This window comes from Clupea harengus, chromosome 17 (genome assembly GCF_900700415.2).
Source record: "Clupea harengus chromosome 17, Ch_v2.0.2, whole genome shotgun sequence".
NCBI classification, from domain to species: Eukaryota; Metazoa; Chordata; class Actinopteri; order Clupeiformes; family Clupeidae; genus Clupea; species Clupea harengus.
In genome coordinates this window covers 1,047,501-1,070,691 of record NC_045168.1, presented here as the reverse complement: position 1 = coordinate 1,070,691, position 23,191 = coordinate 1,047,501, and the positions used below count along the sequence as shown (strand labels likewise).

The following is a 23,191-nucleotide window of genomic DNA, read 5'->3' as shown; positions in this document are numbered from 1 at the left end:
GTGAGTATGTTTCAATGTGTGCTCGTGCATGCAAGAACGTCTACTCAGAACAGATTGTATGTGTGCTCTAGAATAGTGGCAGGCCCCTGTTTGTAAAAAAAGTGGTGGTATATGTTTAAAAATGTAAAAAAAATGGAGCCACAGGCAACTACTCCGATGTGCTTTCATGGAGGTGCTTCGCTGAATATAAATTTAGATTCTCTGTATGAATTCTACACCTTGGCTTTGAGCAACCATGCAAAATCGGCACAAAGAGACGGAGTCTATTAGGAGACTTTGGAACCAAACGCTGGATCCTTGCCTTCTTATTAATATGCGTGGATAAATGGGCGCCCATCCTGCCTGCCAATGTTTTCAGGCAACAATCTGGCTTTGAGACCCTTAATTGGACTACAGTGCACCACCAGAGAAGCTGCATCATAATTATCACTTAGCTATCACAAAGTACATCAGAGCGCCGTGCATCTGAAAACCACCTGTCTCAGCACTGCTTCCTGTGTCCCGTTCACAAATGCTTTTTTTTTTTTTTTTTTAATGTTCCACCTGCAAAGAATGGTGCTGGATCATTGCCACTCCTTTTGCCTCACTTAAGGATCCCAAACCCACAACATCAACAGCATATGGGCCATCCCTCCACCCTGCTGCTGTCAGGCAGGCATGGGCCACCAGACATGCCCAGTGTCCTTATGACTTCGGCTGACCACCCTTTCGCCCCCCCCCCCTACACGTGCCTCCACCCCCGAGCCCCTCTAGGACTCGCCCCGTTGCCTGTTGCATCCTACACAGCCTGGGAGCAGCAGTTAATTGCTGGGACAATGTTTGTCGGGTCTCGCCGGTGGCCCTTGGCAAGGTTTCAGTGAGCATTATGCTGAGCAGGGAGATGGAAATAGAGATGTGAGGAGGGATGGAGGTCTGGGTGGCGGTGGATGCGGATGTGGGGGTGGGGGGACAATCTCCCTTTGGGGAGATGACACGATACTCATCTTGGGGGCTGAGGGGAGTAATTGGGAGCGGTGAGTGAATAAAGATGACTTTATTACATTACAGCGGGTCAAAGCACAGCCTGCGCCCGGCATTCATAAGAGCCGGCTGCTTTGTTGGCGGTGTGTGTGTGTGTGTGTGTGTGTGTGTGTGTTCGTGTCTGCCTGGAGAGCATTGTGTTGTTTAGCTGTTGCCCTGTCGCAATCCGAGTCAATATGTCTGAGCGCATTTCAGACATGGCCCCATGCAAATGCCTGTTTATGTTGTGTTGAGACACTGAAGAGGAACAAACAGTGTGACCCCCACGGAAGCGAACCTGGGCTGAATACTGAGAGGCACATTTGGGGCATTTAAAAAGCCTGGGGCTCCTTTTAGCAATAGCCTTGTTTTTTTTAGCAATAACTTGTTTTTTCCCTTTTCAATCAAAATGACCAAATCTTGCTCTGAAGGCTTAAGAGCCAGGCGTGCGTCATTTGACATTTCCATTCCACAAAGGCGGCCATGACTGGTCATCCACTGTGGTCCAGTGTGGCCATTATGAAAATGAAACATGTCAGTTTGCAAGTCTGGAAGGCCTATCAGAAGTCAGCTAATTTATATGTAGTCATTGTTCAACCAACCACTCAACTCATATGTGAGGCCCATTGAAGCTGCATCGATTGACTTCATAGGGGGCAGGCTTTGAAAGCTGATTGAAGTATGACAAAAAAATAAATGACTCAAATGCACAAAAAGCTTTAAATGGTGATTCATCATGTAAAACATGAAAATGTGTCACTGTTCAAGCCAAGGACATCGCAGGACATGTGGTTTTATGTGTGTGCGTGTGTGTGTTTGTGTTTGTGTGTGTGTGTGTGGGGGTCTTATGTGTGTGTGCACATTTGTGTGTGAGTGTTGTTGCCCCAGTCTGATTTCATGCTTGGTTCACTGACGTGACTGGAACCGAGTTGAACGTATAAGCTTATGCCCCAGTGCTTTTATATCGCAGCTGGACCCTGTGCTGGGCTTTGTATCAATACCCCCCCCCCCCCCCCCAAACCCCCAATCCCCCCTCCCTCCGCCCAACACTGAGAGACTGGAGCTTGTTCCAACACTTGTTCCAACACTTGTTCCTCTCCTCCAACAACTTCCATACTCTTTAGCCGATGATGTACCATGTGTTTTTTTTCTTTCTTTCTCTCATTCAAGTGGCTGATGCCTTTTTGATCTATTCACTCAGTCTAATTGGATTTGTGCATTTCAATCTAAGATAGATTTTATTGAGCCGCAGCACTTGGTACTTGGTAGTCTTGGTTTTTCTTTTTTTTTCGGACAGCAACAGGCCCTTGCTGAGTGTTTTTAATTGACTCTTGCTCTAGTGGGGTGGCAGAGTGCTTCGGAGAAAGAGAGGGAGGGGGACGTATTGTCCAATTTAGTTCCCAAAAAGCAAATAGCAATGGCAAGCTCTGTTTGTTTGTTTTTTGTTCTCTTTCTCTCACTCTCTCTCTCTCTCTCTCTCTCACTCTCTCTCTCTCTCTCTCTCTTTGGCTCAATCTTTCTCTCTACTAATGGGAGTGTTTTGCTTTCGGCTTAAAATTAACCCATCTATCCTTGGGGCACTGTAGCACTCACAGTATCATTTTGCTGTTTGTGCACAACATTAAAAATCTATTTGTGAGGATGGGAATGTGTTTGGGCGCCGGATGCCGAGGAAACCGAGGTTAATTTTCCATGTCAAGAGGACGTTATCAGCGAAGACACATGACTGGGAGAGAGAGAGAGAGAGAGAGAGAGAGAGAGAGAGAACCCACCCCCAACACACACACACACACACACACACACTCCCCTGTCACGTCACGTAACGTCACGCCAGCCCTTTGAAAAAGTGCCTGTCTGTCAGGGGGCAGGAGATTAATACACACAGTTGCCACGGGGACGGCCTTTGATTACAAAGCCACCTATCAGCGCGCACATGGCAGTAATTAAAACCCAGCCCACTAATTCCACACAAACAAACAGTGATAATGCGATGAAGCAGCCGGTGGGGACCCCAACCCCCCCCCCCCCACACACACACACACACACACGCTCATACCCACACCCCCACCACCCCTACCCCCCCTCCATCCCCAATCATCCCCTGCCGAGGCCTGCTGCTTCCTAGCGTCTACAAGTTCATTACCACACTTTTTCAGTGTGGAGAACTTGCCTGTGTGTGTGCGTGTGTCTGTGTCTGTGTGATTGAGCGAGTGTGTATGTGCATTTGTGTGTGAGTGCGATATGTGCATGTGGTAGTTGACAGCCTAGAGTCTAGCTGATGTGTGTGTGTGTGTGTGTGTGTGTGTGTGTGTTTGTGTGTTTGTGTGTGTGTGTGTGTGTGTGTGTGTGTGTGTGTGTGTGTGTGTGTGTTTGTGTTTGTGTTTGTGCGGTAGTTGCCAGCCGAGAGTCTGGCTCTAGCCTTAGTTTGCCACAGTTTGTGAAAGTCACCCCTCTCCTCTCCTCTCCTCTTCTCTCCTCTCCTCTCCTCTCCTCTCCTCCTCCTCTCCTCTCCTCTCCTCCTCTCCTCCTCCTCCTCTCCCCTCCTCTCCTCTCCTCTCCTCTCCTCTCCTCTCCTCCTCCTCTCCTCTCCTCTCCTCCTCCTCTCCTCCCCTCTCCTCTCCTCTCCTCTCCTCTCCTCTCCTCCTCCTCTCCTCTCCTCTCCTCCTCCTCTCCTCCCCTCTCCTCTCCTCTCCTCTCCTCTCCTCTCCTCTGGTCTGAGTCGGTCTGCTCTGCCATGCCGCTCATGATCTCCACGCCCCCGTATTGTGAGGGGAGACCCTGAGATGGGACCCGGAGGTGATAGCACCACCCCCGTCTCTGCTAATAAACTGAAGGGAAAGCTCTCCCCAGTGACCAAGTGCAGCACAACACAAAAGCAGCAATCAGCAGTTGTTCTTGTACCTGAGCCTCTGCCAGAACCTTTTCTCTCTCTCTCTCTCTCTCTTTTTACTGTCTCTCTGTCTCTCTGTCTCACTCCCTCTCTCTCTCTCTCTCTCTCTCTCTCTCCCTCCTTCTCTCTCTCTCTCCCTCCCTCTCTCTCTCTCGCTGTCAGCACAGGGAGTGTAATTTGGGATTTGGAAAGGTGGGTCAGTGTTGTGATTTGATCTGGGCCTTTGGGTGGACGGACGTACGACACGGGGGAGGGGGGCAGAGTTTGGAGCACGGTGGACCCAGAAGAAAGGGAGGGAGAGAAACGTGTGTTCACATACAGATTCAGACACACACACACACACACACACACACACACACACACACACACACACACGTGGCCGCTGGTCTGGCTCAGTGACCTTGCGGTCATATGATTCAGTGGTCTGTAGATTTTTTTTTCTCTCCCTGTGCTTCCGCTGTTCTATCATTGGGGGCTGCAGCTGAATGTGTGTGTGTGTGTGTGTGTGGTGTGTGTTTGTGTGTGTGTGTGGCCCACTACAGTGACCTGTGTTGGAACAGGGGGGCCTTTCTTTGGAAGCACGCAGAAGCAGGAGAAGCACATGTACCGGTAAACACCAGTGGTGTTTATGATGTCAGGCAGGAGTCACAGGGGAGCCGATCGGTTTAATGAAATAGCGAAGTTTTTCCCTTTCCAGGCCGTGACACACTTTGTGAGTGTGGACAAATCCATGGCAAGGGGGTAGGGGTGGAGAGAAACACCTGCTCAGTCTCTAAAGGCCAGCTCACATACAGTACATATGTACATCAAACGAGGACAAAGCCATTTTAGAACATTTGCAGAAAGGGCAGTTTGTTTAGTATAAGCTAGTTTAAACATGTGCAGATGGTCAGAGTTAGAGAAGAATTGGATTTGTTTGTCTTGTTGGTCTTTTACGAAAGCGAAGCACAACCCAGGCATTTCTTTCAGTGTCTTGTATCAAGTCAGAAGTCATCAAAGGGCACCAGCTGTATACATTTGCCCATTTTAAGTTGCCGGATCGAAACGATTATTTCTGTCCTCGGCCAAAATGGCATGGAAAATAAAGTGCATTACTCTCTCCAAATCGACCCTTGCCTCATAATATTAAACCCACACGGGATGATTGCATCTGAAAAAAAAAGAAAGAAAAGAAAATCAGGGACTTCTCCGTTTCCCAAAAGTGTTTCGACCGGGCGTGTTATCGGGGCTTGTGAGCAGCATAAAATGTGTCTGATTTTCCAGTTGCTGCGTCCAGTGGAGCCCCCCTCTGATGGCCAAATGGAGCTTGCCAGCGGTGGGCTGTTCAATTTCACCCACGCGTTCGCCAGCTCCCGGAGAATTACAGCCTGAAACGATGCACTCGACGGGAGCAGAATGAAGCTCAGCTCGGTGCTCGGGGGTGTTCACTCGACTTCACTCTCGCCCACCGCATTAATTAAAATATCAATTTGTGGCCCCTGTGTCAATTTACGGCTTATTCGCGGCTATCTCCGAGCCCAGCTTCCCCGAGTCGCTGCTCTGCCCGAAACAAGTCTACAGGCTAGCAGGTCATTTGGCGCGGCGCATTACGTCTTAATGGGCATCTCTTCTTAAAATGTGTCTCTGTGTGGAATTGGATGGATAAAAACAGGGACTGTGTGTTTGTGTGTGTGTGTGTGTGTGTCTCTCTGTATGTGTGTGTGTGTGTTTGTGTGTGTGTGTGTGTTTGGAGGAGGTGTTTGCAGAGAGGGAGGGAGAGAGTGAAGGAGTGGGGAGAGGGTGGTGTGTGGTGTGCGGGATGTAACAGTGGCGAGGCTGACACCAGCCCCTTTTTTAGCTGTGATTTGTTGCTGGGTCATGTCTCATAAATCTGTGTGCCCCAGTCATCAGACGCAGAGGGGAAGTTGAGGTTGGCTGGGGGTGGGCGTGAGTGTGGAGGCCAGTGGGTTAGTTGGAGAGGGGGTTGCGGTGGTGGTATATGCTCCAAAGATGGGATAGGTTCAAATCTATCACAAAGGCAAAACCACCAGCCCCACCCTCCAGAATATAAATCACTCCCATTTGAATGTGATCTCTTGACACCCTGCAGCCATTCAGGTAATGTGACTACATGTCAGCAACAACCATTCAGAGAGAGAAAGTGATTGTGTGGCTTGTGTGGTGGAGCGCCGCTGAACTGAGCCTCGCACTGTTATTAATATTCCAAGGTTGGTCTCCCTGTAATTATTCTATAGAAGAACCGCAGAACACCTGATGGGATCCAAGTGTGAGTGACTCTCCTCATCTGCTGAATCTCCTTTGTAGGCCGCAAATAACTTGAGGCAATTATTTCTGATCAGTTTGAAGAGAGTCAAACTGTTTTAATGGCAGTAACCGCGGCCGGTAACGGGAGCCTTTCATCGGCGTTGGCGTAACGAGACAGAAACTCCAGACGGGCCTGTCACTACATCTGGCCCCCACCGTCTCAAGACTACAGCCCAGATCCAAACAGCAGCACAATTACCACCCCTAATTTCGACTTCAGCACTTAAGACAAAGATGGGTGGAGGGTAGAGGGTTGAAAGATAGTCCTTGGGAGGGGGGTGGGAGAGAGAGAGGGAACATCAGCACTCTGCATTCGTGTGTCAAAAGAGAGAACTGTGACTCCCGGGCGGTGCAGAACAGCTCATTATCGTGAGGCTAAATTGAACAAATCAAAGAATTGCCAGCAGATGAAAGGAACAGGACATTCATTTAGTCGGTGTGTGTCCCGTCCCCGGTGTGTGTGATCTTTTTCACATTTGCATGATACTAAGTTTGCACGGTATGTCTTTGTATATGAGAGTGAAAAATAAAGATAGAGAAGAAATATCAGGATGTATGCCTTATCACAGTCAGTTGTGCACTATATGAGTTTGCGTAGTCTGTTTGTGAGTGTGTGTGTGTGTGTGTGTGTGTGTGTGTACGCCTGTGTGTAGAGAAAGAAAGTGAGGGCTTCAGTGTGTGAATATCCAGTTGCATATCCAGTAGAAAAAGAGTCATGCGTTAAGGCATAAGCCTCTGACAGCGCCGGACTGATCCACTTAGTTCATGCCAGAGGCGAGGAGATGGCCGCCTCGCCTAGAAAGGACGTCAGAAATCAAATCAGAAATTTTTTCAGTCCAAAAATGCTGAGATCTCCCATAGGGCGGGTCGGAGAGAGACGATGAAGGTGAAAACAAGCAAAGAGAAGAGAGGAATGCGAAGAGGAGGAAGAAAGCCCCCCCTCCCTCCACCCTTGTGCAGTCCTGGCCCTCAAACCCTTGGCGAGCGAGAACGTAAGCCAAGAGGTGAGGACATGGCGCTTTTAGAGGATTAAGACTAAATGGAAGTGTTTGCTGATTGATTCCAGACACTTGGGATGCTTTAAGTGATGGCAGAGGCTCCTTGGTTGCCAGATCTTCTTCACAGAGGAGGTCCCGCAAACTTCCTGACCACAGAGCGCTTAAGTGAAAATGATACCCAGTGGACATCAGAGGCACTTTCCGGATACTTGGATTGATTGCAAGCAAATTAAAGTGGAAAGAATCAAATCAGCTAACTTGTGAGAAAAAAAAAAAAAACTGTTTTAATTTATTACCCTCTGTTGTTTAGGGTAATAGGCAACTAAATGACGATGGAAGAAAGGGCATGATGTTATCAGAAGGCTTTGAAATGAGACCCTATCATTGTCCCATCAGCGAGAGATAACATGCCTGAAATAGCTCAGATCTGCCCTGATAGTGATGTGACCTGGATCCTCAGGAGCAGTGATCGCAGCAGGGCCTTTGAGAAAATCAAACACCTCAGGCCTCTTTAAGCTATGCACTATCCAGCACACTGCAGGCTATGAGGAAGGGCTTAGTGTAAACAGAATTTGGGAGTTGGAGACGACTCAGCAATGTTATTCGATCGCTGCATATCTCAAGGGGATGTGAGATACACACTATTGTCTTTTGCCAGCCCTCCACCTCCCCCTCCTATTTTTTTTTTTTTTTTTTAACTGAAGCAAGCAGTTGGCCTTACAGGAAGCAGATGGTATGTTCTAGAATGGTGATGGAGAAGCAGTCACAATTCACGGAAACCATTAGCACTGAGACAAAGGAGCAGCCAGACCTGTGGGGCACCTGGACAAGGAGTTGCGTCAGAAAGCCCACACTGCTGCTGTAAATAATTACACACTGGTGTGCCTCACTCACAGGCGCTGACGAGCTGCTCAGAGACAATAGAGTAAATTACCTTTATTTTTGTCTCTTTTGTTTGATTTTCATGAAAAAGCAGGCTAGGTAGTCTTGGTTGTACTTGGTTGTTTCATGGAAGGCAGCCCAAACGCCGAACGGTTTCAGTTAGAATCTCAAAGTGCTTCCTGTTTCATCAGTGTTCTAAATACCCCAGAGGGAATGTTGTAATATTTAAAGTTATTTCATCGAAGGTAGATATTACGCGCGCTATTTCAGGAAGTGGAAAAAGCTTTTAGAAGAAATGGTATAATATTTAAAGTTGTGTTGTTAAAAAAATGGAAGAATTTGTCACCATGAAGAAAGTCTTGCATCAGCAGGGAAGTGGGAGAGGGTGAGTGACAGCTTCATGAAAGCTCAAGACCTGTGCTCAGCGAAGAGGTAGATTCGCTCGAACCTCAAGGCGCGGGACACCTGCTGAAACCTTATATTTCCTCCTCGTTAAAATTTAAACGGGATTAAAAGAGGGAAGAAAGTACTATGGGGGAAACTGCACTTGAGAGGGGACTGTCATTACTGTCAATTTGAGATGGTGGACTCGTCCGCGACCTCTATGTGAATTTTATTAGCTGACGAGAGCGTGTGGAGCCTTCTTTTTTTTCTGCGCCCGTGGAACCTATGAGGGTTCATACACACACACACACACACACACACATACACACACACACACACACACACAGAGAGTCAGATTGAGGTGTGTGTAAAGAGCAGCCCCTCATGCCGATACCCTCGATAATGATTTCAAAGTTCAGGACCTGAGAGTGGTGGGCATAATGAGTGCCGTGGTCATTACTGCAAATTACATCCTGCGCCGCTTCAACCCCCTGAAATGCCTCCTACCCCGGCACTTTGATTAGCACCGGCCACTCAGCGCGGGTCCCTCTCTCTGAACCAACCCGGTTGATACATCATTTGTATAATGTCACCCCCCCCCCCCCCCCCCCACACAGCCCCCCCTCATCCACCCACTCTCAACTCTCGGTAATGTGCCCGTACCTGGTGGAATATATGAGAATTAATAGGGACGACTTACGAGCTAAAAGGGTTCCCTGCACAACAAATGGATGAAATTTGCATGTGATGCGCTCTTGTTGAATGTCATCTGAGGAAGAGCACATCGGAGCTGAAATGAATAAAGACAGTCGGGGATTAGCAATAATGAAATAAAATGGCCTGATGCGCCTTGTCAGAATTGGCATGCTTCTATGCCTGAATTCAGAAGGCCACCAGTTCACTGGCAGAAAGGCCCAAGCAAAGGACTCAGTAAATCAAACAATCACAGCTCACTGAGCGATCATCTCCATTAGATATCGGCGTGTTAAACATGGTGCCATGCTATCATTTTATGTTGGAAGTGTTTTTTTTTTTTTTGGGTCAACCATTTTATGCAGTTCACTAAAATGAGCTGAAACAAGTGCCTTAGTACTTAATTTGGTTGGTCGTAGCTGTCTTTAAAAAAAAAAAAATACAAAAAATGTAAGTTAATTATCGAACAGCTCTTAATTTTAAACCCAACTTCAGCTGTTTTTCACACTGCCCTTACAGACAGATAAAAGGTGGCTCACAGCAGACCTTGCCCCACTTGTGATGGAAAAATCTTATTAACCCTTTTTGCAAGACCTTATCAGTTGCCTTTAAAAAAAACAAGAAAGGCTTTCCTGTACTCCTGTAGCACGAAGCATGCAGGAAATGTCCTCAGACAGCACTTCAGACCGATTGTGTCCAATCAGCGTGTCTCCCTCCCTATCGCACTTTCCTTCCGTCAATCCAGACTTATTTTTAAAAGCCCTGTCTGTTTGGTGGCATTGTGTTGGGGAGATGGCTGCTAGTCATACTAATCAAAGGGTAGGAGTACCATCTCAGCTTCTTGTCGCTGCCTTTTTTCCCCACTAACCCACTAATGCAATTGAAAGGGCTCTGCGGTCATGGTTTTCTTTTTTTTCTGTGTGTGGAAAAGGAACAAGTAATGTCCTGCTATTCTATTTTCCGCAAAGCGCATGTTTCGTTTTGGACATTGCAGGCAGATAACTTGATCCCAAATAAGCCGTGTCTGTAAATGGGTCCCGGGCAAGGTCCTGGCTGGCACTGCAAATGGGAGCTGGCATCTCCACAGGACAGCTAAGCGACCGCCTCCTCACTCCCCCTCCCTCTCTCCCTCTCTCTCTCTCTCTCTCTCTCTCTCTCTCTCTCTCTCTCTCCTTCCCTCCCACTGGCCAATGCCCTCTCCCCACAGGTGCTCTAGTAAGAAATGGCCACCTGCCAGGCCTGGAGAACAATCCCAGAATTCCACATGGGTGCTTCCATAAAGGGTGCTCTGGGGCAGTCGCAGCTGTGGGCCAAGGGGTGAATAGGCTCCGCCCTCAGGTCTGGCAAGAGATGTGGTTGGTTAAACAGCATCCAATACGAAGATGAGGGTGTGTTTATCTCCCAATCACTGGACAGATAGAGTTTGCCTGACAGTATATTTTGCCAAAAAGTTGAGCCAGTTGATGTATATGAGGACCTGTAAACTAATTAAGAGCAATTTTGATACTGGGTTAGAAAGCATCTTAATGCATACTAAATGTAAGTAATTATGCTAGTGAGAGTAGTCAGTGTAGCGTAGCCCTTTTATGTGCCCTGCTTTGATTCTGAGCAGGAAATGTGTTTACTGCTTGGCCTCTGGCCGGGCGTGACTGGCAGAACTGGTGTCGATTTCCTCCCCTCTCCTTCGTCCAGAAGGCACTAAAGGTCAGCACGTCTGAACGTCTGACGGGGGAAAGTTGGCCCGCAACACACGGCGCGCACTGTAGCCTCTGCTCCTCGCGCTGTTTACCTCAGAGTTTCTATTGAAATTGGTCTCGGCTCAATTACTCGTTTCTTCCTATAGGCAAACAGACCACCACCCACCACCACCACCCCCCTCCCCAACCTCCTCCTCCTCCTCCTTCCCCTCAGTCCACAACCCATCCCAGCTGGTTGTCTCGGGCACGCTAGCAATTCATCAGCGGGTCTTTCAGGAGATCCCATTTCCAATAAGCCCAACTTAAATTTACAAAGTGCTTTGCATGTGAAGGTTAATCGATACTCGTAAGTGAGAAACACATCCGCATTACAACAGTGTCGGGCCGAGTCGAGGCAGCTCCTGAGAGGTCTCCGTCTCGGAATCATTAATCTGGGTGCAGTGAAACAGGAGGGAGAACACCCATCTAATTCTAAACAAATATGTTCATCAACAGAGCCCCAGGGAGAGAGGAACAAATGGCAGTGCCTGTGCTGTGAATGTGCAAGGTTATAGCTCTGAATCGGTTCTTGTGAAGTTGTCAAATGCCAAACCCTTCAACTGTTCAACTCCAATGTTGAAATCTTTCAAAAGTGTCATATTTAAAATGTGTGTTCATCTATATTTATATAGAAATGTAAATGTATGTGTGTGTGTATATATATATATATATATATATATATGCATATATATGTACACTACATGTGTATATATTTACACGTAAGATGTATTGCAGTGGCTCTGTGCTGCTGGTTTTGGTGTATGAACTTCATTGCTCTGGGTTTGACGCGAGGTCTGAAGTGAGCTGAGTAGTCATAGCTGAGTGGCTGAGTGCAGTTTAATTTGATTCCAGTCATAGCCAATGCCATTTCCCCCTCCAAACAGAGGGAAGCCTATATCCAGTGGTTAGGCTCGAGCCGGCGAAAACAAGGCCTCTACTGTATGGCCTCCAATGGAAGCAAGCCCCCTCAGTTTGAAAGAGCTGTTCTGCAGCTGCAGTCTCTCTCTCTCTCTCTCTCTCTCTTTCTCTTTCCCTCTCTCTCTCTATCTTTCACTCTAGCTGCCCTATTCTCTTGATGGCTCACTTCTTCGACATAAAACAACTTTTTGTCCTCTCTCTCTCTCTCTCTCTCTCTCTCTCTCTCTCTCTCTCTCCCTGGTTATGTTGGTGATGCCATACAAAATAACCACAATTGCAGCAATGGTCACGTTTTCTTTAATCTCCCTCCTGTTCATCTTTCTCCTGCAAAAAAAAGAGGCATTGATCTGCGTGTTAAGCGTAAGCATGCGTCTCCAACGAAGTAGAAGAATCTCATTAGCAACATCGCCTGGCACCTAGGGAGATGTTTACATGGTATTAAGGGGGCCACTGGCTCCGAACCAAGACGCTATTGTGGCCGGGGTGGCGGTCGCGCCACATCTCCCTTGCACTCTTTTCTGCTCAAACAACCATGAGTGCGTGTTTAACCTCCTAAATCATGTATGCACCTGAAATATTTAGGCGTGCTGGTGAACTGGGCTGCATGGTTTGCACCCAGCAGTATGCTTTTGCATAATGCCACTTTAAACATGTATTGAGCCGGCATCTTCCATTAGGTTGACATTAAAGCTGGTGTGGTGGTGCTCGCGTTCGGCTTGCCTCTCAAGACACGACAGCGACACTGCACTTAACCTGGGAAGTAGCCCTGATGAAGGTATTTTCTCCAGGGCAAGACTCTTAGAAAATCATCTCCCCCTCTCTCTAATATCTCTCTCCCTCTCTCATCTCTCTCTCTCACTCTCACTCTCTCCCTCTCTCTTTCTCAGTCTCTCTCTCACTCTCTCTCTTGTCACCGAAACTCACCCAAGCGTGAAAAGCAATGGCCCTGCAGGGTGACTGCTTGATCATTAGAAATGCATGTGTCCAATCTGTTTTTTAATGAATTGGATTGAGGGAGAACTACCATCTTAAGCCCCTCCGTCATGGTCGATACCTGACACAATAATACGAGTTGGAAATAGCATTCATAGTTTTCATAGTCTTCTTCATAGTTCATAGTCTGTTCATTTTTTTTTTTCTCTTCGGCTTTTTTTCTTTCTTCTCAAAACAGCGAATAATGCAAGCCATTTAGAAAGTGGTTTGTTTGATTGCGAAGCAGTGCCCTTTATGGAAATGCACGAGCCAACCCTCCAGTCGCTTTTAAAGGCACCCAGGTCCTAATTGGCCCCCGAACGCTGCATTGTTGAGGAGAAAAACATTTTTCAAGCTGAGTGCATTATAGATGGCACTAAAACAATCCCATTATAATATGCTTTTTAAATAGTTTGCAAATTACTTGGCCGCTGCGCAGATGCATTTTGTGGTCGCATTAAGCTCAGGATGATGGTGAGGTGCTGTGTGTGTTTCAGTGTTTGTGTGTGTGTGTGTGTGTGTGTGTGTGTGTGTGTGTGTGGGAGGGGGGATGGGGTGGATTTCTGGCTGTTAGGTTACTTGTCGTCTAGGAGATAAGTGCTCAGAGAGGGGAGTCTTACCTAATAATTTATTTTTTTGCATAATGAATGGGGAAAAGCCAAGGGTCAAGCAGTCTGTTTAGTGTTTATCTCCAAAGTGAGATTCAGTTAAAATGGCTGTTCCAGCACTTACTCACAGGGGAAGGGGGCAGTGGATAGCTGGAGTTTGATAGCCGTGAATCATCCTCTTCGATTGAAATACACTGATGGAGCAAACCGCACCTTCAGGACTGCTGTCATCGCATGGCTCCCGCGTGTAGATAAATGAGGAGCCAAGTGGACCTGGGGCCTATGAAACCAAATGATATGGCTGTTCAGAGCATGCGAAGTTCATCCTCACTCCAGGTGTAATCTAATGTTGCTGTCACTCTCCAAGCACCCTTCTCCCTCTCAGGGCGTCTTACACTGATAACACATTACGTGAAACATCCCTTTCTTCTCTTCCCCTGAAAGGAGCAGCTCTCCACTTCCGTGAAGCTCCGTGTCTTAAGTCCTCAACACAAGCAGCTTCAGAAGCCACATCCACTGATCTTCTGTTGACTGTTTTCAGAAAAGCTTGTTGACACGCAGATGCGGCCCTAATGACTGGTTGTTTAGCCGGTGGCCCTGTGATCAGGGGCCCATGGAGGGGAGGGAGGGAGGGGGCGAGCCGGCCTGCCTGCCTGCCTGCCAGGGCTGCGTGTATCATTGTCAGTGCTTTCCTCCTGGCACCCTCTCATTTCAGCATTTGACATGGAGTGAGGCCCCACTGTTATTACAACATGCCTCGTGAGTCTCTCTCTCTCTCTCTCTCTCTCTCTCTGTCTCTCTCTCTCTCTCCTTCTTTCCTTCCCTCTTTCTATAGTCTCTTAGCGGCGGCAGAAGCACCTCATAGCAGCAGCCTGCAGACAACCAAGGGTAAATGCCTGGGTGTCATTGAGTGTACGTGGAGAACAAATGACGCGTTGAGAGAATCAGGGTTGTGTGACAGAATACTTGTGGCAGACAAATCACCAACAGATTGCTCGGTGCATTTCAAGGTTAGAAAAGGGGTTTTGTTAGTATAATGAGGTACCAAAATGGCACATGCCAGGTGTGTAATGTGCTTGCGATGCCAAGTCCATTATTCGGGCTACAGCGGTAATTGCCTTTTTAGACAGCCAAGCTTTTTTTTGTTGTTGTTGTTGTTGTTTTTTGTGCATTCCTTGCATGTGTCGGATGCTGTCCCTTTTGCAGTGGATGCAACCTCATAAGGAAGTCTGATGCTGTTCTGGATAACGTTAGACACACACTGGCGTTATTAGCCTCTTGTGACCACTTAAGTTCACTGCAGTGGGGTCGGGGGGTAAACATATGTCTGATGTCATTTAAGACAGAAGTATTGGTGGAATGTTATGTAGTGTATGGAGCAGCTAGTAGTCGTCTGGACTAAGGCAAAAGAGAAATAGCCATGTGTATAATAACCAGCTTTGTTAGCTAAATTGATGCTGGGACTTGCACTGAATTTGACCACATGGCTTTGAACCTTCCAAATCATCTGCTAAATTATGCATTGGAATTTTGCCAGTTTAGAGGCTGGCCTTTTTGAGATAAGCAACTAATTGAAGTATATTATGTGTTCACCGCTCGAAGGTAAAGGAATTTTCAAAGGCTTTTGAAATTAAAGCAATCAGGACACCTCACGAAAGCCGAGCAATCTGTCGGCTCTGAACCAGTAGGCACACAGTAACAGTTACACATCACCGGGTATCGATCGCGTTCATCTGGACTGTCTCTGAAACTCATTAAGCTCATTATAACTAATAATAATGCTGTATATGTGGTGAACAGCGTAGTGATCAGTTCTGTCTGCACCAATATATGTTATAGTGCACCAGTTCATGGCATCCTGTGTGTGAAAATCACCTTTCAGTAGAGTACACTTCACTGCAAGCTTTACCTGTATAACTAACTGAGTATGTAATAAAACACTGAACTTCAAACTCGAAAAGCAGAAGCAAAACTAGGGAATGAAACTCAGTCACCTGTGCTGAATGTAGAATTGCACTTTAATGCCCAAAGTTGTTGAGTAGTCCCACTGCACCGACCTTGGCCAATATCCTCACCAGTGCAACTAAAGCACCAGCAGCACAACTCCAGCAGTACCTATGAAAGGCAAATGGCAAGATTGTGCATCACCTATGTTTTTACATTCCTTTTTTGCCCTTCTTTCTTTCTTTCTTTCTTTCTTTTTCTTTCTTCCCTTTTTTTTTGGCTGTGAATTTGACAGCTCCAAAAAGGAAAACAAATATCAAAGGGAATTTGGAGATAAAGAGTGACATGAAAGAGAGGAGGAATCCCTTGGATGTGATCCTTTGTGTGTTTTGTTGTCATTTAAAAGTGAGCAAGAAAAAAATAGAACAACACATATGGTGCTCTCTTCTTTTAATATATATATATATATATATATATATATATATATTTCCCTCTCTATGAATAGATATTCAAAAGCTGAGGATGGGGGCATATTCAACAGACAGATTTTCACTGTACAAAGTAGAGGTAGACATCAGACTGAAGGAAACAGTTCCATATGCTGATAAGCGATAGGAACTAAAAGCACATTAGAAAACCGTTTCAGATCAAAGTGAGTTTAACTTAAATACTCATGCCAGCAGCTTGTGATATGAGTGTAGTCCTGAGAAGTGGAAAAAAAGAGCAGATTTTGTATCTCCCTCTGGGATCAGGTCTTTTGGTACCAATAACAAAGCTGCCAGGAGAGGATGAATTGCAGCGTGCAGTAGCCACCTCTCGAGGTGCAGTATCTGCAGCAGCCTCTTGATTTATTTGATGGTCCCCCTAAACGCTTTCTGCACTGAAGTCAAACACGCTTCTGCTGGGCTCCAAACATTTTGTTTGCCACAATATGTCCTGCTTTACGCGCCTTTGTGTATTGGGCCGTCCCTTTCCCCGTGGGGCGTTTTTACATATCAGAAAAATAGATAGGATGGCAGAATTTGAAAAGTTTGACAGTCACGGGAACCTCTGTTGTGTTTATGGCCCCAACACAGTTCTGTTTGGGAGTGAAGTGAACTCAATCTCGTTTCTGGTTCCCTTTCATTTAGTACTGTTCAGAACACGCCCAGATGCACTTGAGGACATAGTGACACGTCATATTAGAATGTACGGTCAATTATGAGCATATATCAGCAAGGGGAAGATGTAATATCCTGTACCCGAGTTGTTCTGCATTAAATCACTGTGTGTAAATAGAATCTGTCTCCGAGATGAAAAGTGTGCTCAATTAAAAGCAGTATTTTTTCCATCCTTGGTTTTTACTCCCAACAACCTTGGCGATAGCCTGCAGTTGTCTGAGCTCCTTAAACAATGCCATCATTATGATTATGAATGATCAAATTACAGAGCCGCGCTAGGTTTGAGGCTGAGGCTGAGGCTAAAGGAGATCAAGAATGAAGTTGCCTTGGCAATGAAAGGTGTACAGGGTGAATGCCGTACCTCGTCACACTTTTCAATCAGGGTTCACATAAAGAAAGGAAGGAGAATGGGGGGGGGGGGGGTGGCGACATGATTGGACACATCACCCATTGTTGTATTAATTTGACAGCGAGGCGTAAGGAAAGTGCCTGTAGGTTTGTTTCTTCCTCTACCGTGTAATTAAATCAAGGGTGAGTTCAGGCGCGCTGTGGATGAAGGCACAGGTGAGGCTGCGACCGCACGTAAAAAAAAACAAAACACAGTTACTGAGGCACAAATGAAAGCCTTTAGGCAATTGTTGATGACAAGCTGAAGTATCCTTGTAGAAGAGATGTATCTGTTCAGTTGCTCATCCATTATAACTGCATTGCATTTGGTCATGTTCATTTCTATTGTCCTTTCTGAAAAGGAGGAGTCCTGTAATAAACCTTTATCTCGCATGATAGTACATAAACGGCTGATCTAAAAGTATACGGTTAATATCCTTGAACACCATGAGTAATGTACTGGAAGATTACTGGACACGAGCCAAGGTGTCAACACTGATAAACACTAGGAATTTACGGTCTGTTACAACCCCTAACAGGGGAAACAAAAACACAAATATCACGAAAAATGCGCTGGGGATTTTGATATTTGTTATCATGTACACAAAGCAGATCCTTTCTGTAACGCTGTGTGACGAATGCTCTCGTGCACGGCTTTGAAGGATTAGGCGTTTCAAAAAACCTGTTGCGCGCGAGCTCACAGACCAAGAAAGCCTTCAAAAAAAGAATCACCTGTTCACCTGTCTGACTCAAGCGCTGCGGTCCATGTTCGATTTACCCCCCACCCCCACCCCCACCCCCTTGCCCTTCTTGAGAAGGCATTATGGCTCTATTGATCCTTTTCCTTCCTCCCGAGAGCCATCCCCTCCGTCCAGCAGTGAATACCCGCACCGTGCTGAGACTAAAATGGACTCCAGAGTGGGGCCACATGTGTTTCGGAGTCCTTGCTCCACACTTCAAGTTGCCATGGTGCATCCAGCGCTCTTAAGGCCTAATGGAAGGAACAAAGTAAGGGAGGGTGAAGTGTTCTCCCTCTCCATGCTTTCGTCCTTCTCTCTCCTGTTTCTCGCTTTCCTTCTCTTGCCGGCCATTCTCTCGCTCAGGGTCGGTTCGGCTTGGATCTTCATGGCCTCGGTGACGCTGTTCATTCTTTTAGGGTATATACTAAGCCCAGTCTTTATCAAGTGCATTACACCAAGGACTTGTCCCTGTTTCTCAGTGGAATTGATTTAGCCATTGCCAAAGAATACTTTATGAGAAATAAGCACAGTCTCCTTTATTAACTAATAATTGATAGACCCTTAGACGAAGTCTATTAAATAGACGTTGTTTCATGTTTTATTCTCAGCATTCAGAAAGATACACACATCCAAAGGTTTTCTAATTTTGTTAAAAAACATCGTTCAAGAGTTTACCTTTTAATGACATAACCAGGCAGTCATTAGTTCACGGTCACCCACCAAGGCCCAAGTAAATGGCTGTAAACACTATATAGCTCAGTTCATTTATATACAGTAAAATTCCTAACAGTTATTTATGTAATGGTGCTGCTATCCATGAGTGACACACAGAAAGACTGATGTCTGTGTTTTTGTACAGTGGGGACTGTGGAACAAGGTCAGAGGCTTGTTTGATTGAGTGCACATTGTTTGCATTTCCGCCCGCTTGTGCGCTTGTGCTGCTGTCCTCCCACCTTTGCAACTATTGCTTTGTGATAAAGGACTTTTATTTGACAGAACTACGCCCTTTGTCACTAAGTGTCTAGCAGAACACAATACGGGCTCTGTCTCTGGGCTTTGATATGTTTTTTTTTTTACTGTTATCACAGTGTCTTTTTTTATTCGGGGGTTGAGCATGGCTTCTTGTGTTTGCCATGATTCAGCTGCGTCCGGTTATCGCAGGTTACTATTTTTAAGCACCAAACACATGAAGTAGTCATACAGTGTGTTGAAATAGTGCACTGATAATGTAAAAGCAAGTACACACACACACACACACACACACACACTTGTATCATGCAGGATATTGTGTAATGTTTTTGTTTCCAGTCTACTCTGGCACTTAAACTCTGATAAAAAAGGAATTCCTTGTGAGATTAGCTCAGTGATTTGAGAATACCTACCTGCACTCTTCATGTTTTCAAACTCTACAACAAGACAGAACACCTTCCCCCAGGCAGAACAACACACACACACACAGACACATTTGCACACGCACGCGCACACACACACACACACACACACACACACACACACACACACACACACACACACACACACACACACACACACACACACACACACACACACACACACACACACATGCCAAACAGACCTGTTCATTCCCTGTTTTTGAAAAGAAGTGAGGAAATGACTCCTAAATGAGCTCAGCGCCTCTCAGCCCCACAGAGCTGTGTCAACACATGCAGCTAATGTCAATAGCTGCGTTTCCAGGAAGTACCAAGATGCCATTAAGGCCAGCTTTATGTTACTCATTAACTGTTACTAACACTCTTTCTCGCTCATTTTCCCTGTTAAAACACGTTTGACATTAACTGGTCACACATTAGTGAACTCCTAGAATATGGAGGAGATTCAGAAATGTCAAAGATGGCTTCTTGTTGTTTTATTTTGTCAGTTGAAGCTTTTTTTCTCTCTTTTATCGTTCTTTCTTGGCAAGGTCTTTGCACGTTATGCCCTCAGACTACAAGGTCTGAAAATGAAGTCTGTTAATAGACCCAACATTTTAGTCACTAAAAGGGATTAGAAGACCTTGGGCTAGTATGTTATTACAGTATGGTACAAAGCAGTTTTATTTCATATAATACTGACCATTTATGTGGTGTGTGTATGCTGTAGAAAGGCACGTTGTGTACTTAACTGCTATTTCATTCTGCCATTTACCTGTGTGTGTATGCTGTAGAAAGGCACATTGTGTACTTAACTGCCATTTCATTCTGCCATTTATTCAAAGGCTGACTGATTGTAGATGAACTGAAATGTTGAAATATGAATCCGTCCTTGTTTGCGGTGAGTGGCCCGCTTGACTGACTGTGCCTCTGCTGTTCACCCTTTGCCAGGCTCTGCCTTCATGATGGTGAACACGTCCGGGCGGTCCGCCGGGCAGAAGGCCCAGCTGTTCGTGCCCCAGCTGAAGGAGAACGACACCCACTGCATCATATTCCAGTACTACGGCGCCAGCCGCGAGGGCCTCGTGCCCGGCCAGCTCAACATCTACGTCAAGGAGAACAACAGCCCGCTGGGCATCCCCGTGTGGAACGCCACCGAACTGGCTTCACACAAGTGGCACCAGGTGGAGCTGGCAGTCAGTACCTTCTGGCCCAACTTCTATCAGGTGAGAATTCCAGTGAAGTTGTGGGACAGTATAGCTCATGCGCTGAGGTGTAATTGACAGGAAAACTGTTTAATTAGCAGGAGAATATTGTGTTTTTGTAAAGGCCACTGAGTAGTTGCAAGGTTGCGTCTTCACAACTTCTGTTAGGTGAGAATACCAGCATGGTCCTAAAGCATAGGATAAGACTTTACTTATACTTATCTAATTATCTAATTAATCTAATTATTTGCTTGCATTTAACTAAAGCCTTTCATTACTTTTGGTGCCTTTACTGCTTTTACCACATTTGAACTTAGTACAGAGAACTTGCAACTCAAAACAACAGAGGGGTGTCCTTATGTGCTCTATATTATGGGGAACCTGTGCATTTCTCTGGTAGAGTGATTTGTCACCTGCCTCAGTGGAAGGCTTGCTTTTTTGACCCTTAGCGAAAAATGTCCTAATTACTTCTGACTGAAGTGACCCCTAAGGGGAACAACAATGCCTCTGCCTTATCCCCCTGTGTTGGGGATGAATAGTCTCGAGTGCCAGAGCAGGCCTGAAGGAGCCGACGTCCAGCCAGGAGTCTTTTTGCGTCCCAATGGCTGGGAAAGCTTTCATGTAAAGGATTGGAGCCACGGGAAACCTTTTATGCTAAGAAGATCTTTCATGACTCTCGCTCGAGACAGCCATGCACACCAGGGAGACGGCAGAGTGAAGTTTTAGCAGAAGACGAATACTTTGAAAGGTTACAGAGTTGGTAGGGGAAGGGGAGAGAATGTGAACTGAAGTATAGTTTGGTGAAGGCATTGCCTCGGGTTGTTTTGCTCTTTTTTTGAAGATAGGGCTTCCAGTTGTAGGCTGAAATGAGAAATGACAATGAGACCGCTCTCTAGTGAGTTAAAAAGGCTCGGGGATGGCTCTTCTCTTCAAACCGTCAGTAGCGCTAGCTTGCTGGTGGAGTGGTGTGTTGTCTTCATCATTTGTAACCGAGTCAATGCTATTGGTGTTAGCGCTGGCCAAAGTAGCTGTTGACTCCGGCTCCACTGTGGCCCAGTTCTGGTTCTGCTATGGGACGTACCCAATCAGGACCAGATCAGTTCCAGGCTCGACTTCTAGGTGTGTCAGGCAGAGTTCAAAATGTAGGTCATGATCATCCTCCGGCAGTATTTCAGCCGAGTATGCGGATCTGAAGACAGTAATCTGCGGTCAGTCAGGTTCTCATGCTTTTCTTGAGTATGGTGTAACTGTGAAGAAAGCAGCATCACAGAGTGCCACACTGTAAGGATCCAGGAAGTATAGATGACTTTGAGAGCTGACCTTGAAGCTTTCAGTAAACCTCCCTCCTCTCCCACTGACTAGCAGCCCTTAATGAGCCACACGCTTCACATCTCCATAGTCTCCTTCTTGGCACCCCCTCTGCCATTGGCATTCCAGATTAGATCCAGTTAAGTCCTGAATAGAGCTGGCCAAGACCTGGGATGGATTTGTCCTCAGGGTAGTCACCTTCTGTGCTTGCATTGTCCAGTATGTGGTAGTGACAGTATATGGTGATGAAACTGCAGTTGTGACTTTTTAATATCCCACAAGATTAACAATGGACACCGTAATCTTTCCAGGCTATATCTAATTAGCGCCGGAGAGGTAATTACAGGTTTGTGGTAATTGCACGCTATCTTAAGTGTTTGTCAAAATGAAACCACCTGGTATTCAGAAATTACTTTGTCTCTTATTTTGTAATTATGGGGTGTGTTTCCCTCTCTCTCCCTCTTTCTCTCTCTCTCTCTCCCCCCCTCCATATTTTTTTGAGTTAACTATGAAAGTCTCTCAGCACCTCTAATTGCACTGCCAGTCGGGTCGCGCAGAAAAACTTTTAATTGACGATACAGTAACAGGCAATTTCCGAGCGCGGTAATTTTTTTGTTTTGTTTTGTCCTGAAGCACCATGATCCTCCCTGACATTTTGCGTTGTTCATCGCAGGGTGCATGGTATTGTGCTTCCATTTATAGACACGATAACAACTATCGCAGGGGAGGAGATGCCCCTCTCCAGGAGGATGGCACCAGCGCCTAATGAACAGCCTGGACATGAGAGGAGAGGTTATATGGCACCCCAAACCTCTCCACTGCGCCAGATAATAAACTGAATACGTGCGTGCTGTGCTCTTAGGGTCAGCTGCAATTCATAGTAATTTAGCTGAGGTGTAGTTAATTGGAGTCTCCTCCATGATAACGGACTGGGCAGTGGTCTTTCTGTACGGCATGTTTATGAGAAAAAAAGCACAATTTATTTGGTTAAATCTACACAGACATACAGGGATATGATACACACACACACATAAACATAGTCTTACACACACACAAACACACACACACACACACAAACATACTCTTACACACACACACACACACACACACACACACACACACACACACACACACAAACTTACTCTTACACACACACACACACACACACACACACACACACATACACAAACATTTCTCATACAGGAAGTCTCTCGTTGCTGACCAGCTCATACTGACAAACAGCAATAATCACTAATTGTGCCAATTAAATATGCAGCTAATGAGAAAAATAAAATAAAAAGAAGACAGAAGTGTGGGTAGAGGAATGTGTGTGTGTGTGTGTGTGTGTGTGTGTGTGTGTGTGTGTGTGTGTGTGGAGGACTTAGGGTCCACTTGGGCTTGGGGCTTTGCTGCAGTGCGGCGCGACAAACATTAACGCCCAGGATTTAATCGGCCTCCGGCACATTGTGACATTTTGCATCGCGCTTTCCGCTTTTCATTTTCCCTAAATGAGGCCCTAATAAAGCCGTAATTAGCGGCTGGAGCCTCTCGCTTCTCAAAAGAAAAGTGAGTGAGTGAGGGGGGGGAATCAATTTAAAATGTGTTTCTGGGGGCTAATATAGGCATCTCGTCCAGGGGCCCCCATGTGACAATGTTATCTCATCCTAATGAGCTG

The 23,191-nt window shown here is 46.2% G+C and overlaps 1 protein-coding gene across 21 annotated transcripts in view; it reads left to right on the top strand.

The window, feature by feature from the left end:
• Positions 1 to 23,191, top strand: part of ptprma (protein tyrosine phosphatase receptor type Ma) — a 193,268-nt gene that overhangs the window by 46,108 nt on the left and 123,969 nt on the right. For all 21 annotated transcript variants that reach the window (XM_031583787.2, XM_031583786.2, XM_031583784.2 and 18 more), the window contains exon 3: positions 19,955 to 20,229. In XM_031583787.2, the coding sequence (XP_031439647.1) occupies positions 19,955 to 20,229 (275 nt within the window). The remainder of the gene's footprint in view (positions 1 to 19,954; positions 20,230 to 23,191) is intronic.